At 32.3% G+C, this 23,226-nt stretch overlaps 1 protein-coding gene across 1 annotated transcript in view; it reads right to left on the bottom strand.

Annotated features, from left to right (window-relative positions):
• The window catches only part of LOC132758099 (E3 ubiquitin-protein ligase COP1-like), a 26,457-nt gene continuing 3,231 nt past the window's right edge, over positions 1-23,226 (bottom strand). Inside the window, exons 3-21 of the mRNA XM_060749609.1 lie at positions 22,662-22,759; positions 22,139-22,203; positions 20,989-21,102; positions 20,394-20,462; positions 19,599-19,658; positions 18,935-18,976; positions 17,565-17,651; positions 14,434-14,545; positions 13,791-13,926; positions 13,045-13,188; positions 12,222-12,330; positions 11,677-11,758; positions 11,118-11,234; positions 10,055-10,172; positions 9,605-9,729; positions 8,622-8,710; positions 5,857-5,916; positions 4,195-4,239; positions 1-2,440 (exon numbers count right to left, since the gene is read on the bottom strand). Coding sequence (XP_060605592.1) covers positions 2,423-2,440; positions 4,195-4,239; positions 5,857-5,916; positions 8,622-8,710; positions 9,605-9,729; positions 10,055-10,172; positions 11,118-11,234; positions 11,677-11,758; positions 12,222-12,330; positions 13,045-13,188; positions 13,791-13,926; positions 14,434-14,545; positions 17,565-17,651; positions 18,935-18,976; positions 19,599-19,658; positions 20,394-20,462; positions 20,989-21,102; positions 22,139-22,203; positions 22,662-22,759 — 1,690 coding nt within the window. The 3' untranslated portion in view covers positions 1-2,422. The remainder of the gene's footprint in view (positions 2,441-4,194; positions 4,240-5,856; positions 5,917-8,621; positions 8,711-9,604; positions 9,730-10,054; positions 10,173-11,117; positions 11,235-11,676; positions 11,759-12,221; positions 12,331-13,044; positions 13,189-13,790; positions 13,927-14,433; positions 14,546-17,564; positions 17,652-18,934; positions 18,977-19,598; positions 19,659-20,393; positions 20,463-20,988; positions 21,103-22,138; positions 22,204-22,661; positions 22,760-23,226) is intronic.

Consider the following 23,226-nt stretch of genomic DNA (forward strand, 5'->3'; position numbering starts at 1 on the left):
TTTACATTTTGTTGTCATTTAATAAAATTAATTTTACAATAAACATGGTCAAGTAATGTATGAAGACAAATTAACAACAGTTAAATCTAGTCAAACTAGTTATAGCCAAAAAGATATCTAGGCATTTAACAATTTATATAACATTGCATTCAAGATTTAGAATGTTGATAACAAAATAAATTTATTTATGATAGTAGAGAACAATTCTACTGTGAAATACTGCAGTTCAGTAACAACTAATATAGCATTATGCCATTATACCAGTCATATTATAGACAGATTTTGAGCTTCATTTCACAGTGTTCCTACTGCTATACTTCATTAAAAGCATTTTTTAACCCAACCTTTGAAAACTGGGGGTCAAATACAAAATCAGTGGGTACACGAACATTTAAACCATGCAATTTATATGATTTTTGATGGAGAAATTGCTCCCAAGAATGATCTCTGAAAGGTACATGATAAAATTCCTGATTTTTTTGTAAGTATTTTTAAGTTCTAACCTAGATTTCTGTTTGTGAATGTTGGTGTTTATGCATAATATATGTGTGTGAATGGAAACACTGATATCATCAACAAGACATATCGCCAGGAGCAATGGATGCTCCCACTATTTGCATATTTTCAAAGAATTTCAATGCAAAAAATAAAAATATATGTAAAACTCTACATGTCTTTTGAACAATAGTGACCATGATGCCAGTGGCTTACACCTTATCTACCAAATATGGAAGATACCCGGCAATGTATGAAGTGGCTACAAGTAACTACAGGCAACCATCACTGAACTAAGGAAGTGCAATGAGGCGACTATATTCCTTGCTAAAATTTTCATGAAGCATAAAAAATAGACTTAAACAATTTAATAGTGTAACATAACATGACTGTGCAATATAATGTAGATTAGATAATTGTTGATGCTTTTTTTTTTGGTGAAGATGGTGGTTATGCGGTCAAGTTTTTCTAATTTGGTGTTTGATTTGGTTGAGCACAAAAACAACAAAATTAACACTAACAGTTTCTCACCCACTGGCAGTGCCTGAACCTATACTTGAATATGTCAAATGCAATCAGTGCAGACCATGATCAGGTGGTACATCAATGCTGTCTAATGATGAATTGCACTGTTCACACTATTCAATCAATACATATTTTGAAAACTTCCCTAAAAACGATGAATGGTTTTGTCCTGATTGAACAATGGACAAGTCCACTTAAGATATTTAGTGTGGTAAGAGTTTAAATATAATGGTTTAAACCACTGTGTCTGTGATCAAGTAAAGTCTGTATAATATCAAAGTGTAAATCAACATAGAATTGAATTAGTATATGTGTTGCAATGACACTTGACTTACCATGTGCTTATGTCAAACCAACTGCAATCAAGTATGCAGGTGAATAGAAAAAATTATAAATGCCATTATATGAATGTAGCGATACATGTAAAGGTTTCATAAATAAACCTAATATTTGATGAATTAACAAATTCTATAACAAAAGCTGCTAACAATTTTCTGACTTCAGACTCAGTAATGTAATGTGTATTTCAGCTGTGTATGCAGGTACATTTGCCCTGTAACAAGTTATATATCGTACAGTATGTGCAAAAATCAGTTTTAAGGCCAAAAATGCTGCTATTTTTAATTCCTAAACACTGTTTATTTCCATTTTTGGTTACACATTCTGAAAAGTTACTCATTGGCAATTATCTTTTGCCTTTGTTGCCCCTTGGCAATTTGTATAATTACAGTGATTTAGTATTATGTATGGAAGTCAAAATACTACTTTGTTTTTTTTGCTGCCTTAACGACATATTGCTGCATGTCAGAGTTTCTTTTTCAGTTGTTTAACCCTAATCCAATATTAAGAACATTATTAAACATATAAAAGACATTTTTAAATAAATAACTAAAAAAATATTGATTACTTAGGCATAATGTGCTTTTAACACAATAGTCTATTAACATAATGACAATGCTGTGAATATGAAATTATCAGATGGTTTATAATGAAAGGTCAAACAAAAACTGTACACTTTCAGAAATCAGTCCCCATTCATTTATTTGAAATGGTTGACAAATAGCAGATTTCATTAAACAATCACAGATTAAAAATATATGCATCTCAATATTCTATAAATAGATTTTACATGTCCTTAAAACAAGAAAGAACATGAAGGTTAAGGTGTGTGGTTTAATATTTCTAATGAAACCTAAACTGGAAAACTTGCTTTATGGCATACACCAATTCTTTGGATAACCCAAGCAGTCTAGATTATTCTAGTTCTTCTTTTTCATGTTCTATAGATAGTAGAAATTCTCAGCAGCAGAATTTCCCCAATTAAGCATGTTCTATAAATAGCTTGTATCCCTGGTAACAAGGTCAAGAGGTAGTGTTGAGGTCACTGATTTATCACTGTGGTTCATACAAGTTCCAACACCTGAAGAAACAAAAACATTAACAAATGACACTTCATACTATATAGAAACAAGAGGGCCATGATGGCCCTGAAGTCGCTCACCTGTATATAGGCCCCCAGTGCGGGGCCAGTTTAAACCCCAGGGCTTTTATTTGAACAAACTTTGGAGACACTCACAAGAAGATGTTTCATGCTTGATATCTAAACTCTAGCTATTCTGGTTTTTTTAAAGAAGATTTCTAAGTTTTTGCCATACAGATATAAGGAAAATCAATGTCCCCCGTAGCAGGGCCAATTTTGACCCTAGGGCTTAATTTGAACAAACTTTGAAGACACTAACTGGAAGATGTTTCATGCTAAATATGTTAACTCTAGCTATTTGGGTTTTATCAAAGAAGAATTTATAAGTTTTTGCTATACACATAAATAAAATCAATGACCCCCGGGGCAGGGCCAATTTTGACCCAAGGGCTTTTATTTGAAAAAACATTGTAGACACTTACTAGAAGATGTTTCATGCTTAGTATCTAAACTCTAGCTATTTGTTGTTTTTTTTCAAAGAATTTTTAATTTAAAGTTTTTGCTTTACACATATATGGAAAATCAATGACCCCCGGGGCAGGGCAAATTTTGACCCCAGGGCTCTTATTTGAACAAATTTGGTAGACACCCATTAGAACATGGTTCATGCTAAATATCTTAGCTCTAGCTCTTTGGGTTCTTTAATAGAAGAATTTATAAGTTTTTACTATATGCATATAGGGAAAATCAATGACCCCCTGGGGCGGGGCCAATTTTGACCCCAGGGCTTTTATTTGAACAAACTTGATAGACACCTATAGAAGATGTTTCATGCTAAATATCTAAGCTCTAGCTCTTTGGGTTCTTTAAGAGAAGATCTTATAAGTTTTTACTATATGCATATAGGGAAAATCAATGACCCCCGGGGCGGGGCCAATTTTGACCCCAGGGCTTTTATTTGAACAAACTTGGTAGACACTCATTAGAACATGTTTCATGCTAAATATCTTAGCTCTAGCTCTTTGGGTTCTTTAAAAGAAGATTTTTTAAGTTTTTACTATATGCATATAGGGAAAATCAATGATCCCCTGGGGCAGGGCCAATTTTGACCCCAGGGCTTTTATTTGAACAAACTTGGTAGACACCCATTAGAAGATGTTTCATGCTAAATGTCTTAGCTCTAGCTCTTTGAGTTCTTTAAAAGAAGATTTTTTAAAGTTTTTTTTCTATATGCATATAGGTAAAATCAATGACCCCCAGGGCGGGGCCAATTTTGACCCCAGGGCTTTTATTTGAACAAACTTGATAGACACTCACTAGAAGATGTTTTATGCCAAATATCTAAGCTCTACCTCTTTCGGTTTTTTAAAAGAAGATATTTTAAGTTTTTTCTATCGGTTGCCATGGCAACCAGAGTTCTGCATGGAATTAAATTCTTTGAACAATTTTTAAAGGTGACCACCAAACGAACATTCCTGTGAAGTTTGGATGAAATTGGCTTAGTGGTTTATGAAGAGATGTCATTTAAAGTAAAAGTTTACAGAACGATGGACGGACGGATGCCGGACGAAAAGCGATCACAAAAGCTCACCCTGTCACTTTGTGACAGGTGAGCTAAAAAGTAGGTATTAGAATCCAGTTTATGCTAAAGACTAGCAAGATATAACCAACCAAGTGTTAAATCAATGTAAAAACAAACAAAAAATTACACTATAACTCTCTAAGAAGAGCTGCATAACATGACAAAGTTATACCTTAACTGTTCCTTGACTATTTGCTGCCACTACTACATTTGAACCCTGAAAATATCAAAATATCTTTAAAGTTAAATGTCAACAATCAAACATTATTAGTTTGACACAGACAATATATATCAATTATTTGATATATAAAATTTCTCACACTTATATTGGTCACAGGTAAAAGAAAGGCAAGGCAATGAGTTAACAAATTTAACAAGAAACAAGAATGAACAAGAGCCATGTCAACATGGCCATCCCTCGCCGAATGTGTTTGCTCATTGGAAGAATATATATGTAGTAGAGCAGAATAATTCAATTTTCAGAGGTCTTTTGGTAATGAAAACTGATGGCTGAAGTGATTACAGATTTGAAACCTATGCGAATACTGATAGCTGAAAACAACAAAGGGCAATAACTGCAAAATAATGCAGGGTAGGTTATCATTCTTGTGTGCTGCACTCCTCCTCAATGAGATCTATCCACCTATGAAGTTTCATGTTGACATCTCAAAGACTTTTTGATTTATGCGTCACTTAGGTGAAAAATTGAGTATGAAAAATAACAAAGGGCAATAACTCAAAAATTATGAAAGGTAAAGTTATCATTCTTGTGCACTGCACACCTCCTGAGTGAGATCTATCCACCTATGAAGTTTCATGTTGATATCTCATTTAAGCTTTTTGAGTTATGCTCTGGACAAAAATTAAGCTTGAAAAATAACAAAGGGCAATAAATGAAAAATTATGCAGGGTAGAGTTATCATTCTTATGCACTGCACTCCTCCTCAATATGATCTATCCACCTATGAAGATTCAAGTTGATAACTCAAACACTTTTTAAGATATGCTCCGGACAAAAGGTATGAAAAATAACAAAGGGCAATAACTCAAGAATTATAATGGGAAGAGTTATCTTTCTTGTGCTCAGCATTCCTCCTCAATAAGATCTATCCACCTATGAAGTTTCATGTTGACATCTCAAAGACTTTTTGAGTTATGCGTCACTCGGGTGAAAAATTAAGTATGAAAAATAACAAAGGGCAATAACTCAAAAATTATGAAAGATAGAGTTATCATTCTTGTGCACTGCACACCTCCTGAGTGAGATCTATCCACCTATAAAGTTTCATGTTGATATCTCATAAGCTTTTTGAGTTATGCTCTGGACAAAAATTAAGCTTGAAAAATAACAAAGGGCAATAACTCAAAAATTATGCAGGGTAGAGTTATCATTCTTGTGCACTGCACTCCTCCTCAATGAGATCTATCCACCTATGAAGTTTCAAGTTGATACCTCAAATACTTTTTGAGATATGCTCTGGACAAAATTGTTGAAAGGAAGGACGAACGGAGACTATTTCTATATCCCCCGCCGCCTTTCGGCGAGGGATAAAAATAATATAATATAAACATGTGTATAACAACCGGCTATAGATAACTATCATTTTTTTTATCTGGTATGAACAAGAACATGTACACTATTTTCTTCATTGGTTGCACAGTATTGTGCTTTTTTGTTGTTGTTATGTCTTTCTTCACCTGCAAAGCTAGGAAGTTGCCAGGAGACCTTTACAGTATTAATGTCACTTCCAGCACACCCCAAGAAACAACATGAGTCAGAAAATGTTAATCTGCTGAAACACGTGTTATAATGTTTAAAGTAAAAGTAACTTACAGGTCTCCAAGCTACAGCACTCACAAATTCATTAGCATCATCCTCTTTCTTCTCTTTTTCCTGCAAAAAATCCAACAAACAAACAATATTTTGATACTGTATCAATTTATGTTTTCCCTCCCTAAAGGTTTTGTTTACTTTTGTTGGGGTGTCAAATTGGAGATTGATAAAGACCAATAGAGGCAGAGCACCACCTATAATTGTGGTTAGGAACAAAACTTGCTTGTATCGCTAATTTTCTTCATACTGGTGCTTAATATTGCATTTATTTACTATAACCATACTATAACAAGTATCACTATTGCCAAAATTTTTTCATTTATGTCCTTTGAATATTCAGATGAGCCAAAATATTACATGAAAAAGTACCTTGAGAAAAACATACTAAAATTTCAAGAACAGTAAAATTTTTTTACAATTTTGAAAATAATTAACATGTTATATGCAATAACTAACTGCCTTTGTAGTATTTATCACCATATATCTACTGCCTGGCTAATGCAGTAAGGGCTTTTTCTTTTACATATTCTTACCTATTTTTGGTAATAAATTTTAGATTTAAAGTATTCTTTACATTGTGTTACTTACTTTTTTGTTCGCCTGACAATATTTTACTTTTAATACATTTTAAAAAATTTCATGAAAATCGGCATAAATCTGGAGGCATACTGCTTTAATAATATAAGTATACAGAGCAACAGATAAGCTTTAAAAGTGAATTGGGTAATACTCCATCATTTCCTTATGGATTGGGTATTGGCTCCATTTAATTGGGTATTCCAAAACTCGATACCCTATGATTTCAAGATCAATTGGGTATTCAATTATGAAGATATGAATTTTATGGTTTCAATATCAATAAAATTTAAACTGTTTTAAAAAGAAAATAGGATTAACAATTTACTAGAACTTTTCACAATTGTTTTATTTTTTTACATTAAATGCTCATGTTATATTTCATAATATTTTGAACAAGTTCGTTTTCTGACTGATTTTTTATTATTTACGCCTGTTTTGTTTCAAATCATTTTCCCTTTTGTACGACTCTATATTGCTTTCAAAGCGTCTATTGATACAGCTGGGACCTACTTATTGACGGTCTCTGCCGGGCTGTAAAGACCTTCAACCTGAGTAGACAAATCGACGGTCTCATGCTTTATTGATATGGCTTAGTCGGTCTTTGGAGACTGGGGACAGTCGAAGACCGGAGAACATTGATTAGTTAGCATTTATTTTGGCAATATTCGGATATCATGCATATTGATATAATTTGTCCAAAACTACAAGTGTACGACAGATTAATTTTGCGGTGATGAAAATGACAATACGCACGGGTTTTTAAGACAATTGCGTATTTTATTTTTTTTAATTGGTTTTGATACGCACTCTTAAAAAATAAATTGCGTATTTTATAAAATTAATTGCGTAAATACGCAAATACGCACCTATCTGTTGCTCTGAGAGTATATTAATAATGACAAGAAACAAGAGCTGTCGGTAGGACAGCACGCTCGACTATTCTAAGTGCTTGATAGTAAAAGAGCCTTGATAATGTTTAATTATTTAAGTTCACAAAAGGGCTAATTTTTTTTTATAAATTCATGTTATAGGCCTTAGAGAGAGACTAATTATACAGTATTGCCTTGACTATTCGGAAGGAAATGTCACAAGGGTGTTTTATTGAGTATAATAATACTAATTACCTATGAATACATAAATTTGACAGAAAAGGTACAAAGGCTTGTTATTAAGATGTTTTATCAAGTAAATCACTGCTTTATTATCGTGAATGCATAAAATTGTCCTAAAAAAAACACAAACCCTTAAGTAGTTATTGAGATAACAGCTTACAAGCAAAACTTTACCATGAATTTCTAAGTTGAAAAAAGGGGAGAAAAATCAGCCTAAATGCAAGATAGAATTATGGATCTTTGTCAGTGACCTACAATTATGACCCTAAATGCATATGAGAAGTTTTAAATAAATATCTTTAATAGTTATTGAGATATGTAAAACTTGCATGTAAACATTAACCAAGAGACTAAGTAGAAAAGGGGATATGAATCAGCCTTAATGCCAGATGGAGTTATGGAACTTGGTCAGTGACATACAATTATGACCCTCCAATTATGACCCTAAGTGCATGTGTAAAGTTTCAAGTAAATATCTTTGAAGACCTTTAACCTTTAACCAAAATTTCTAAGTTTCAAAGGGGCAAATAATTCTGCAAATATTGCAGGCAGAGTTATGCAATTTTGCAAACTGATGTACATTGTTACTATAAAAAAGTATTTTAAATTTCAATTGAATATCTCGAGCAATAATTGAGATATTTGACTTTACAAAAAACTTTAACCAAAATTTCTAAGTTCCAAAGGGGCATAATTCTGTCAATATTGTAGGCAGAGTTATCCAACTTGTCAATCTGATGTACCTTGTTATTATAAATAAGTAATGTAAGTGTCAATTGAATATCTCAAGCAATAATTGAGATATTTGACTTTACAAAAAACTTTAACCAAAATTTCTAAGTTAAAAAGGGGCATAATTCTGTCAATATTGTAGGCAGAGTTATCCAACTTGTCAATCTGAATAACCTTGTTACTATAAATAAGTATTGTAAGTTTCAATTTAATATCTCAAGTAATAATTGAGATATTTGACTTTACAAAAAACTTTAACCAACGCTGACGCCGACGCCGGGGCGACTACAATAGCTCTCATATTCTTCGAATAGTCGAGCTAATAAACTATAAAATACCTACCAGTACACTCCTGACTGTATCAAACTTGTATGTTAGTAACTGTTTCGATAATCCCTTGTAGTAAATATATAGGGAATTATTCTCACTTCCTAGAAAAACAAATAACACAAGGAATCAGGATTATAAAAAGACAAATTTTATACAATTGATTCATACAATTCTTGAATATACTGTTATGTTATAACTATATCATAACAGCCAACAGTACAATAGTCTGTAAAACTGCTCAGTTGGAAATAGTTAATCATTTCATTAATTAAATCTAAATGATTACAAATATTAACCCTTAAGTCTCTAAAACTCTTTTATGGACTTGTCCATTTTTATATCTGGACTAAACCACACAGAAAATTTCAGGAAATTTTCAGAACATGTATAGATTGAATAGCAAATAGTGTAGTGTTACTTGCCATCCTTTTCTCAATATTAGCTAAACAGGTAAATTTATGAATTATTTGCCGTCACTTTTGTTAAAGCAGCACGCCTCCAGATTCATGCTAATTTTCATGAAAATTTTGAAAATGTATTTAAATGTAAAATATTGTAAAGTAACCAAAAGGAAGTAATTAACACATTATCAATGGAACTTACAAACAACGTAAATAACAAAAAAGTGTTCAAAATATGCATAAATAGCCTTTACTGCGTTAGTAACGCAGTAGAAATATAGTTGTAAATACTGAAAAATCAGTCATTAATCCCTCATAATATGTAAAATATTACTTGAATCTTGAAACTTTATAATTTTTCAAACATCTAAGTAAATTTTTCTCAAGTTTGATTTTGTTGAAATATTTTGACTCATCTGGAGGCATGTAGCTTTAACTGGTGATCCTTCTATTTAATTAAAGAATATCAGATAATACGACAATTATCATTATTTTACATAACTACTATTTTTTAAGATACTATTAGTTACTTTATCTAATAATCAATTAACTGAAATCATATAGGTATATCATATATAAACACTCGATACATACCACAAGCCACATAGTCACCATCAGTTGCCAGGCCAACAAAGTTTTTCTCATTTATATGCCCATTAAATGTTCGTACAGAGGTAGATTTTGATGTGGTCCATAATTTTAACTGTGAATCTGTTGATCTGTATAAAATACATGCAAACGTTTAACCAAAAGAGTACACAATCATGTACATGATCAACGGCAAGATTAAGCAAGAAGTATTATAATTCTTCTATTCATTGATTTAAGGCCAGCTTTAGATGTATTTATAATCTTTAGATTACTGGTATGATGTATTACTCACCCAGCTACCCTGCCACATACTTATTGTTTACTTGGTGATTTTGTAAATCAAACAAACTAAGTGAAACTGCAATCAAATGAAGCCCAATATTCAATACAGACCTAAATAAAGTTAAAAGAATTGCTGATAAATTAACAGATGAACTAAAGTTCAATACATACGCTGATACTAATTCTGTGTAGTTGAGAAATTTGGTGTAAGAAACAGCTTTTTTGTGTCCACGGAATACCATGACTGGTTGTTTATAATTCCTGAGATCATAATAATGTACACAATGGTCTGAAATATAATAAATAATTTTTTTTTAACTCTGTGAACTTAGCAGCTCCTGAAGAACACTCTGTACAGCAATTAACTCTTTATAACAACTGTATTAATTCTTCACAAAGTAAAAATTCAAAATAGATTTCATATTTCAAAAGCAACACTTCTCAACAAAAAACTCAAATCTTTGTCTTTGAAAGGGAGTTACTCTGCACAGGTTGTATTGCAATAATTACGCACTGAAAGTTACACACAGACGAGTTCTTGATTTTGTTATAAAATAAACTCAGGTACCTTCATATACACACATATATATACTGACTGTCAACCATGCACTATTAATCTGGCTGTTGTAATGAAATCCTTTAACTAACATACAATATGAAAGGCTAAAAAATCTTCAGACAGGTCTACTTAAATGATTCAGTCAAGTAAAAGTTAATAACCAAGATGTTAACAACTGTTTTGGTAAAAGAAAATCATTTTAAGCTGTAACAAATACCTTGTAAATACATAAAAACTCTTTATTCAACTCTCAGGTTTTTATCCAGGACAAAGCAGTTGACTAACTAGCTGTAAAGTTTCCTCAAATTCAGACATTCCTGGCTGGACTTGAACCCAGGATACTGTGAGAAAAGTAATTTCCATGCAAAAACTTCAACCACTAAACCAATGATACACTACAAGACTGCCAGACACTTGTTATTTAACATTTGAGCCGCGCCATGACAAAACCAACATAGTGCATTTGCGACCAGCATGGATACAGACCAGTCGCGCAGTCTGATCAGGATCCATGCCGTGCCCTATCAGTTTCTCTACTTGTATAGGTTTGGTAAGCGAACAGCATGGATCCTGATCAGACTGCGCGGATGTGCAGGCTGGTCTGGATCCATCCTGGTCGCAAATGCACTATGTTGGTTTTGTCATGGCGCAGCTCATTTATATAAATCATCTCACCAGCTGATCCAAATGCCAGGTGGTATCGACTGTCTGGGTTGAATTTAACACAACAAACATTGGCCTTCGCTTCAAGACTGGTTATAGAATTCTCCTCATTAGTTGACCATAACTTCACTGAAATATTAAAGAATTTTCCAATAAGAGAAACAATAAACAACATATTTAGATCTATATATTTTATAACCATCTATTTTATGCCACAGAGTTTATAAGAACATACTTAAATCTATTTTTATATATGTATAAAAAAACATAGTGACTGAGCTATGCTCCGGACAAGCTTTAAGGGACGCCAACACAGACAACGATGCAGACAAAAGTAACCCCTATATGTGGCCTTTTGAAGGCGACACAGAAAGGGGCAATGTCAAAATACTTGATAGAGTTACCTCCTCCTGTCTACAGGTTGTGGTCATGATGGTTAACAAGTGTGCAAAATTTCAAAGCCATGTCAATGGGCAGGTGGTATGCAAACTTGAACGTAAATTATAAGTCATAAAGGAGTATTATTCTGTCAAAATGCTTGAACATTGCAATAAAGACACTTATACTTTACCTTTAGCATCATCTGATCCAGATGCTATCTGACGTGGATCCATTCTGTTAAAATCCACGCTCCAACATCTCTTCTCATGCTCCTGTAGCATAATAACATTAAATAAACATGACCGCATAATGAAAACCAATTAATATGATTTAATTGACATAATTACACCATACACATGATTATAAATGAATCACAGAAATCGTCGTCTTCGTGTACACAGTAATTCAAATTGGTTAACTCCTATTGAACTATATAAGGAGTTAACATTTATTTGCACTAAGGTGAAGGACCTTCTTTAATATTATCTTGTTTTAACTACACATTAATTGAGCTAGATTTTGTTAAAATCTAAAAAAAATTTGAACTGACTGTCAGATCTGCTTTCTAGTCTAGCAGGTCCTAGAGTTGTATGACAAAAGTTTACAACCAATGATCCATCGGTCATTCCTACCAGAAGGCAACTTCTACTCTCTTTTCTTTAAAATAAAAAATCCCCAAAAAACAAGACAGACAACTGTTACCTTTTATATTGTCAACAAATATGTTTAATTTACCTGAAATATTTTTGTTTTCTGTCCGGTAAATGCGTCCCATAATGTAATAGCCCCTTCATAGTCTGCACTAGCCAACATACTCTTGTGATATGCACTCCATGTTACACAACTATAACATATACAATCTTACATTATCAGCTTAACTGACAATTATCAAATGGCTAAGTAATTTTCCATGAGTAACAAATTAAATGCTTTGGCAAAAATGAGAGATTTTCTACTTCTCATAATAGCTCATAAATTATTCAAACTCAACTACAATCTTACATTATCAGCTAAACTGACAATTATCAAATTACTATGAAAGTATAAGTTACTTGAAATAAAGTAATTTTTTGCTGAATAACAAATTTACTGCAATAAAAAAGAAACTTTCTCCAAGTTTGAATGTAGATATGTTAGTACAGTTTTTCAATCCTTTTGAAACTCGATTTTTACGTTGAATAAACATATTGGGCTTTTATACGGAGATTAGCTGACCGATTTTGCAAACAAAACAAGTTTTACAAGCTACTACATGTATATAATGTGTACATCTAAGTGGTACCCTTGAACAAATGGCACATACTCTTTTTTGGATCAGTATATAATGCTATGAAAAAAATGACAGATTTTCTACTTCCCATATTCTCTCATATAAAAACTAAACAAAATCTGAATATGTGATTTTCAACTACATATTTTTAATTTTTGTTGCCAGTGCTGTTTTCAAGGGATCTCACCATTCCATTTTTCCACAATTTTTTTCCACAAATACAAGCAACAGGTGATTATAATTATAGCTTAGCAGATTAGCTCATATAACAGAATTATTAACTCTTACCTTATTTTAGAATTACACGTCATCTCACTTATAGGATAATGAATGTCAACCACGTCTTTTATAACTGTGCCATACTCAAATACTTTAATCTTTTTCGTTACTCCAGCAATAGCAAAGAAATCACAGTCTCGATCAAACTCTATACTGTAATATATAAACTCTATATATAAACTCTATATTGTAAATAAACTCTATATTTTAAAATACAGACAAACATTTTTTTTTGTTCACACAGACACTATTGTTGTTAAATAATAAGGTAACTTTCCAGCTTGACTTGAGGAAGAATTATTGTGTGCCTCCAAGAACAGTTTTAACAACAAGTAAGATTAGGATAGAACCACCAACCAAACTTGACCTTACATAACACTATAATCATATGTAGATAATTTAATGTATGTGGCAAAATTAAAACCCACAGCTACCGAGGAAGGAGTGGGGTGATCCAATTATTGCAATCTTAATCAGTGGGGAAAACAATACTTATTTAATCATAATTATCTGCAAGTGTCTGTCTGTATGCATAGTTTTTGAGTCTAAAAGATAATTTGGTAGAGCTACCTGTAAGAATTTCTAACAAAGTAACATTACAATATATTTTGGTATATTATATATATGTATCAGTGACTTGAGGTAGGTAATAAATTAGATGTAGATAGATGACCTCTTGAAAGTTAGCTTAAAGTACAAACTAAGAACAATTCATACACAATGCAAAAACCATGACAGGTTTTTATATCACATACCTTGATACAATACTAGAACTGTTATATATATCACTTGCATAACCTAATGTGGCTAGCGGTCTAAATGAGCTAAAACGGGTAAACTTGGAGAGACTCTCTGTAAAATCCTCCAAGCCACCACCACTTTCCATATCACCTGAAACCAGAATCATTACATGATATTAGAAATGGACACCACATTAAAGAAATAGAAGTATGTAACTTATATATGTAACAATCTATAACCTCAATAACTTACAAGACAAAATATGTTTTATAATTTATAACATCCTTTGAAAATTCTAATTATATTTTTACTATGATATTCAGGTGAATAAATAGTTTCAAATTTTTACAATATTTACATCCTGTGCAATAAGTGACAGCCATTTTGGGAGTCAAAATTGTATATAAGTGACCAAATATAGGGAAAAACTCAATATAAATAGCTGATTTACGTGAATTGTCAAATTCTTTTACATAAAAGCATTGCAGCAATAAATTATAATACCACCAAAATGTTAAAGACCACAACCATACCCCCCCCCCCCAAATTATGTTTGACACTGACATGGACACTAATGCTGACACCTGAGTGTATACACATTCTTATATAGTCCAGTTTAAATAACTTGGTATTCAAGCAAGAGGTATAATACATTACCTGAATAATCATCCTTACGTATGTTAAAATAACAAAGTTGAAGGTCATCAAAATGTTGGTTAACTTTCTTCCGTCTAGATGCCACTGATGTTTGCAACCATGACTTACCAGACTATAACGATATCAGATATATATATATACAGTCAAAACTATCTTACCTAACCTTCCAGGGGACTTTCTTTATGTCACATAAGACAGGGAGTCTCTTAATAAAGGTTTAATGTCAAACATCCAAACATTATCAAAGATGTTCAATAATACTAATAGAGCACATACATCTATTTATGGTAAGAACAGTAAAAGTGAGTACATTGTTAAAAAATTGTATAATACAATAATCGACAAACAAAAAAGTTTTGTTTTATATTGTACATCTTGAGATGTAAAATGTGAATTAAGATGTATTTCCTCCAAATTCTAACGTATTAATGTTACATGTTTGAAAAAATATCTTGTGATTTTTTGTTATGGTACAAGCATCTATTTAAGCTATAAGCAATTTCTTTTTTTATATATCTTTGTTGCTTTAACAATATAACTGCTAGACATTGCTACAAAAACAAGAACCGGTTGAACCGGGTGATGCTCCCCGAGAAGGTTCTGGACACAGGAAAGTATCAAAAAAATGAACAAAGGGCAAAAACTCCAAAATTAGGCAAAGCGGAGTTATGTTTTTTTGCACTGCACTTCTATTCAATGAGATCTATCAATCTATAAAGTTTCCTGATGATATCAGAGTTATGTCCCGGGTAAAAGTCAAAGTGTAAAAATGAACAAAGGGCAATAACTCCAAAATTAGACCAGGCTTTGTTTAGGTTCTTTAAGCATTGCAGTTCTATCTAATTATATCTAGCTACCTACAAAGTTTCATGTTGATATCTCTAATAGTTTTAAAGTAATGTCCAGGACAAAAGTCAAAAAGTAAAAATAAACAAAGGGCAATTACTTCAAAATAAGGCAAGGCAGAGTAATGATTCTTAAGCACTGTACTTCCACCCAATGAGACCTATCTATCTACAAAGATTCATGTTGATATCTCTTATAATTTTAGAGTAATGTCCCAGACAAAGTTCAAAGTGTCAAAATGAACAAAGGGCAATAACTCCAAAAGTAGGCAAGACAGTGTTACAGTTCTTGTGCACTGCAAACTTACTCAATGAGATCTATCTACCTACAAAGTTTCATGTTGATATCTCTTATACATTAAGAGTTATGTCCCGGACAAAGTTCAAAGTGTAAAAATAAACAAAGGGGGATAATTAAAAAATTAGGCAAGGCAGAGTTAAGGTTCTTGTTCACTGCACACCTACTCAATGAGATCTATCTACCTACAAAGTTTTATGTTGATACCTCTTATACTTTTAGAGTTATGTCCCGGACAAAGTTCAATGTGTAAAATAAACAAAGGGGGATAATTCAAAAATTAGACAAGGCAGAGTTACGGTTCTTGTGCACTGCACACCTACTCAATGAGATCTATCTACCTACAAAGTTTTTATGTTGATACCTCTTATACTTTTAGAGTTATGTCCCGGACAAAGTTCAAAGTGTAAAATAAACAAAGGGGGATAATTCACAAATTAGGCAAGGCAGAGTTACGGTTCTTGTTCACTGCACACCTACTCAATGAGATCTATCTACCTACAAAGTTTCATGTTGATACCTCTTATACTTTTAGAGTTATGTCCCGGACAAAGTTCAAAGTGTAAAAATAAACAAAGGGGGATAATTCACAAATTAGGCAAGGCAGAGTTACGGTTCTTGTGCACTGCACACCTACTCAATGAGATCTATCTACCTACAAAGTTTCATGTTGATACCTCTTATACTTTTAGAGTTATGTCCCAGAAAAATTTCAAAGTGTAAAATAAACAAAGGGGGGTAATTCAAAAATTATGCAAGGCAGAGTTACAGTTCTTGTGCACTGCACACCTACTCAATGAGATCTATCTACCTACAAAGTTTCATGTTGATACCTCTTATACTTTTAGAGTTATGTCCCGTTCAAAGTGTAAAATAAACAAAGGGGGATAATTCAAAAATTAGGCAAGGCAGAGTTACGGTTCTTGTGCACTGCACACCTACTCAATGAGATCTATCTACCTACAAAGTTTCATGTTGATACCTCTTATACTTTTTGAGTTATGTCCCGGACAAAGTTCAAAGTGTAAAATAAACAAAGGGGAATAATTCAAAAATTAGGCAAGGCAGAGTTACTGTTCTTGTGCACTGCACACCTACTCAATGAGATCTATCTACCTACAAAGTTTCATGTTGATACCTCTTATACTTTTAGAGTTATGTCCCGGACAAAGTTCAAAGTGTAAAAATAAACAAAGGGGAATAATTCAAAAGTTAGGCAAGGCAGAGTTACGGTTCTTGTGCACTGTACACCTACTCAATGAGATCTATCTACCTACAAAGTTTCATGTTGATACCTCTTGTTGTTTCAAAGTTATGTCCCGGACAAGAAAAGGGGACGGACGGACGGACAGACGGACGGAAAGACGGACAAGGCGGCGACTATATGCTCCCCCGAAATTTTTTCGGGGAGCATAATAATAGTGTACATACTGTTGATATCATAATGGGGTTGTTTTTTTAAATCGTATATTAAAATTAACAAGTATAAATTATTGCAGGATTTCACTGAATGTAAATAATTGACAGAAATTGTAATATATGCTGCAATCAAGTGAGATCTAACAATTATAATGACACTTGCAGGATTTTTAACACAAAGAACTGACGAATAAGTTATATGAGGTTGGTAAGCATAGGAAGTTACAGATGCTGATCCATGATTTATCTCCAACACAAACAGGCATCTTGATTTAACAAACAACTTTCTGTAAACTACATGAACAACTTCCTGTATTAAATATGACATCAGTGTTTATTCTAGGATTCGAAAAACAGGGGGGATTTTTATCGAAAAGTGAGAATTTATTACATTTGTTGATCTTTTTCCTTCTTTGTCTATGTAAAATTTTCCCCCTTCCTCTCAAAAAATAGGGGTGAATTTTCAAAATTATGGGTGAATCCCCCTATCGCCTCTCCTAGAATAGACACTGTGACATTAATAAATGATTAGGGAATAAAAGTTCAAGGAAAAAACAACTTTATCTTACATTTTTACTACCATTAAAACCATCTTGACTTATCACAGAACTGCCTTGTGCCACAGTTGGTTCAAAACTGTTGGGAACAGAGTGGTCCTGAAATTAACAAAGTTACAGGAAGTTACATCTCTGATAAAAACTGTTATAAAATATTTCAATCTCTTTAATGTCCTCACACCTCAACCAGCTGAATTTGTTTAATTGATACGATCTGTTTTATATTTGGAACAGTCCATTTAAATTTTAAGGGATATCAAATATCAAAATATCAAATTCGAGCAGCCAACAGAATAGAGCCTGGTAAAACTCACGGTGTGCAAACTGTCATAGCTCTTTAAATGATAATCACTTTCAGTTCCAGCAGAGTAAGGGTTTAGAAACAAGTCAGGTATACTGACTTTAATCAATTATCCACCATCATATATAGAGAATAATAGGTTGGTGCCGTGGATGGAGAAAGTTTATCTGGCGAGGCGGAGGAAGGCTCACCCAATAAATTCCTCCGCCTCGCCAGATAAACTTTCTCCATCCACGGCACCAATCTATTATTCTATTTATCCTGTCACCGTTTTTTTTAAAGAATTTTATTAGGCAAACTACCTTTAATCACACTATCGGAAATATTTTTATATAAACAAAGAAGGCCCTAATTTTTCTACAACAATGCACTCGCCGTTCTTATTATCTCCCTGTGTATTTTCACATTGAGGGCGCCATTTTGTTTGAAAAATGTGATAAATAAAAACAATTTTTTGTCGAATTTTGTTGTGAAAACTATCTAGAATGAAAGGAAATGGTCTAACTAAGAAAAAGAATTCGAACACCAATATCTTTTATTCAGTCGTTAACGCTGTACAGACGTTTAAAGTATTGTTTACGTGACGTCACAATGTAGCGCCAAACAGCACGTGCAAAACAATCAAATCAAGTACGCTATTTTAATGTCGCAAATGAGTTAAGTTTTACATTTATTTCACTTTTAATAATTTTATTTCGCTTGAAAAATTATAGAGTGAAATAAAAAAAACAAACAAAGTTTTATCAACGTTTCCAAAACTCGTTATTCTACAAACAGAAGATTTAAGGACAGTTTTTACATATTTCTTGAAAAGTAGTCCGGCAAACATGCATACCACGTGATCAAGTGCCGTAGATCAGTAAAAATATACGGCACCTTGTTATCGGGCCGAAATTGATACAAGTGACGGGATAAAGGACTCTAACCTGATACATTTAAGTCATGTGAGGTTTCAACTTCACATACAGTTTATTTACATGATTTTAAGGTCTATGGAACAAGCACTTTTCTTTATTAAATTTATCAAACCATTTATAAGGTGGAATACATTACTCAGAAGTTGACTATTGGTTACACTTACAGGTAAGTATGGGTATTTTTGCCTGTGTTCATTTATGCGGTCCTGAAAAAAAATGACAATTTATTTCAAAATACAAATCTAGTATATTCAAGGAAAAACAATTTACATGATTTCGTAACTAACATTTTACACAATTATTATAGTAGATTGATAATTATCTTTTTTTTTTAACAAAAAAGTGGTAACTTATAACTCAAGCATGTTTCAAAAATACAGATATGTTTCTATTCAAGTTTGTTATGTTTAGCACCAATAACATTTTTGTGGATTCTGAACTAATATTATCTTGTTTAAGCAATCTGCCAACTTCTCCAAATATCTCATCTAAAATTACAGTTGTAGAGTACATGTGTGTACTTAATTAAACTTACTGAAGTCAACAAAAAGGTTACCCACAACTCAACTTCTGCTCCGCATTGATATTTAGGATCTGGTGCATATTGAAAATATATCAATATCAGCTGACACACATCAACAAAACAGAAATTGATATCATTTTATCATTTCTAGACATTTCAAAAATTGGCCAAAATTATCAATTTTTTTATTTGTATCAATTATTGACCAACAGATAAATATCAACAATACATTGACATTCTTTCTTACCATATCAGCTCTAAATTAACCTTAAATTATATCCTAATATAATGCAATAAAAGTTTACCTCTATTGTTCTAACATCTTCATCTATAATAGAGATTTCTCTTGATAACTGGTCTAATTGCTGAAAAAAATAACACGAACCATATAACAATAACATTTTATGTAACACATTTTTATAATTTGATTCACAACAATTTGTGTTCTTTATACTTACAACATGTGATCCATTCTTTGATCAATAATTATGTTAAAAAGCTTTCTATCATAAGCTATTGTGGCTCACAAAATTAGTCAATTAGTATTGTATATGTGCAAACAAGATCAAAAACCATTTAAGAAGGAAACTCAATATGATTTTACTACACACAGTTTTTAAGTATTCTTTTGACTCTTTCTTGACTAAATTTGAGAAAATATATATAAAATATGAACTGGTAGCTCTACAAATATTGTCAAGATGAATTGGACTTGAATCAATGAAAAGTAAAAACACTATAAATTTAGCATTTTCAGGTTTTATACTTTGATTACAAATGTTGATGGTCAAGATTTAACAAATCTCTGAACTCACTGTATAATTCAATGCACTAACTATGCTGACATTATTTTGTTTGTTTGTTTCATTTTACGCCTTTTACCAACAGTATTTCAGTCATATAGACGGGTAGTTTCCTAACCATCGTTCCTGGAGAGTTCCCCAGTACTAGACTACCTTTCTCCGTGCTAAACTACCAAAGCATCTCCCGGGGATCGAACCCACGCCAGAGAGGTAACTGGATTAGAAGTCATCGACTCTAACCCCTCGATCACGGAGGCGGTCAGACAGTATATTATTTAGTAACTCAGCATCATTTACCTCTTGTTTTCTTTCTCGTACTTGAACAAGGAACTCCTTCAGTACAGTATTCTGTGCCAACCTACCATCCTACAAACAGTTACATAGAAATGTAAATATTTTTTCCCCTTAATTTTTTATAAATGAATATGAGGAATAAATACTCTTAAAGATCCTGTAACACATTTTTTTCATGGTTTTATTTCATAAATATGATGCTCAAATTAAGATTTGTCAATCTTGTAAGTTCAAATAAGCATTATTTATAAAGATATTACCCAATTTAACATTTTGCGTAAATAAAGGGAGGTAATTAGAAATTTATTTTCTATAAATTCCAAGTCAAATTTTCCAATAAGAAATAAATGCATGTAACTTATTGATTAAATATAATGTGCACAAATATTTGCAGTACACATTTTACATATTCTTGGATGTTTGAAAATTGTTTTATTTGCATAATTATATACATATATAATATTTTGCAAGTGTATGATACATACAGTAACAATATCAATCACAAAACATACAGGATCTTTAAAGGCTTATAGGATAAAAGCAATAAATAAAATGTATGTTTTAATGAATAAAAGAGATAACAAAACCATACACTTACATCTTCTAATTGTTGTTTCTTTGAATGTAGCAATTCCAAGAGAGTGTTTACATTCGCCAAGTCCATATTCTCCTCCATAACCAGTTCAGCAAGATCTAATGATCCCGGTACATTCTACAACACAGTGATTTATAACTTGACATAATTTTTTTTCTATTAATTCTTTTATTATAGCTGTTTCTTTTTAGGAGAGGAATAGGGAATGTTATGGATAAGTCAGTGACACAATGTTACAGTTATATGGTGTCTTTCTAGCTTCACTGGTGGATAAAAACTTAAAATGCACATACAGTGACTTTTTTCTTTAGTTTTCAAAACAACTTGTGGTTTTCTAAAGGGGAAAATATAGTGTTATAAATACAACAACTGAGAATTGAATTAACCCACACATTTAAAAAAAAAATCAATTTCAATTCAATTTAACATGCATGGTACAAAGCAGAGGCTATCATTCTAAAGGGACAGCTTTCTGTCTTCTAGCTGATACAAGGCAGATGCTGTCGAGTCATGGTTCTGGTTTAGCATTTTTAGGGGAAGATATACCTATTTTTGGCTAGGGGAAACAGCCTTTATACGACTGTAAAATACAGGGGAAAAAATCACTGACATAACACACTGTTTCTGATAAGAAAGGACATCTTAAAAGAGCATTAGACCTTCTATTTGTTAACTTTATTTATTTATGTTATCTTTGTCCCAAGGTTGATTCTATTTCGTAACATTACTATTATCAGCTTATTGCAGTAACGGATTAACTCCACATTCAATTTAATAGGAGTTTATCCACTACTGCACTAGGGTGACATTATGTATAATTTCAACATCTACATTACTCAATAATAACAGTAAATGCATTAACAATCCATTATGTCTTGCATTTTTGTTCTGTTGTATGATGAAGAAAGAAGCATTGCATATAGGACTTATCAACGTCTTCAGCAAGATATAATTAAGCTTGATGAAATGCTTAGTTTTTTTCATTGATAAATGTTCACAACATTCACAACAAATTAATTTTCATGATATATTTAATAAGTTTCCAAGAAAAATTATAATAACCCATTATTATAAATGTGTAAGGCACTACTAGAACAACAACCAGCTATTATAAAATATACCAATATTTACAGTAGAACAATTGTTCACTAACCTGTTGATCAAGTCTGATTCTTTTCTCATCTTGTCGACTTCTGTACTTAAGTATCAGCTCATTTACTGTAGTAATAAAAGTCAACATAAATATTAATAGACTAAGAATCCCAATGTGTGAAGATTCCTGTAAAATTTTCAGTAGTTATGGGAACAGAACTTGCAAAAAATAATAATTTAACCAGAAATTTTTACAACTATCTGAGGGAATGACTAATCCAATGTATAAAATGATTGAGCAATTTTAGAAAGAAACTAGATGTTTTTTAACATATGAGAAGAACTCATTTCACACTAGATTCCCTTTTGGTTGGATAAAAACATAAGACTGGCCCGGCCAAATGTCTGACAAGTTTTCCAGCAAATTTGCAAACCCTGCTTAAAGAAGTGCAGACTGACCATTATGTACAAGTATATTCGGTATAAATGATGTGTACAAATGAAACTCCATGCTTGTGTTAAGAAATTAAAGAAAATGCACCTCTTGTTCTCACATTGGACAATATTCATAAAATAGCACTTACACATGAAATTGGGGAAAATAAAGTCTGGACTCTCTATGACAAAGTTACATTTTGGACACCTGTTTGCTGTCTCCAGGCTTGTCTTTATACACTTGTAACTGTAACAAAAACAGGTTGAACAGGTTGATATGCAAATGACAATGTGTTAATTTGAGCAGTTTACCTCTTTAATCCGAGTAAAATATATTTTTAAATGTTAAGAAAGCACTTAAAATCTAATCTGTAGATCACCAGAATGCAGTGGATGCTGGAAAACTCTTGGCTCAGAATGAAAACTGCTCCAAGAACTACTATGGCTAATGTGTATTTCTTGGTGAAAAGGGACCTCACCATTGACTTATAATGATATATATTGTTGATAATAATCAATTTTATTGTGCAAATTAACCCCAGATGAAATTCGTTGCAAAATTGCATTAACCTTTTCCCTTATATAAGCGTGTTTTGACGGCTTTTTGCACCCCCCCCCCTTAGAGGCCTCAAACAGTGAAAAAATGCCCTATATAGGCCCCAAACTTTGTTTTTCGTTTGAGAAATGTTGTTAAAAAAACTGACCACTTTTTTG

The sequence above is a fragment of the Ruditapes philippinarum genome, unplaced genomic scaffold (genome assembly GCF_026571515.1).
Source record: "Ruditapes philippinarum isolate M1 unplaced genomic scaffold, ASM2657151v2 ctg4357_1_1_1_1, whole genome shotgun sequence".
Lineage (NCBI taxonomy): Eukaryota > Metazoa > Mollusca > Bivalvia > Venerida > Veneridae > Ruditapes > Ruditapes philippinarum.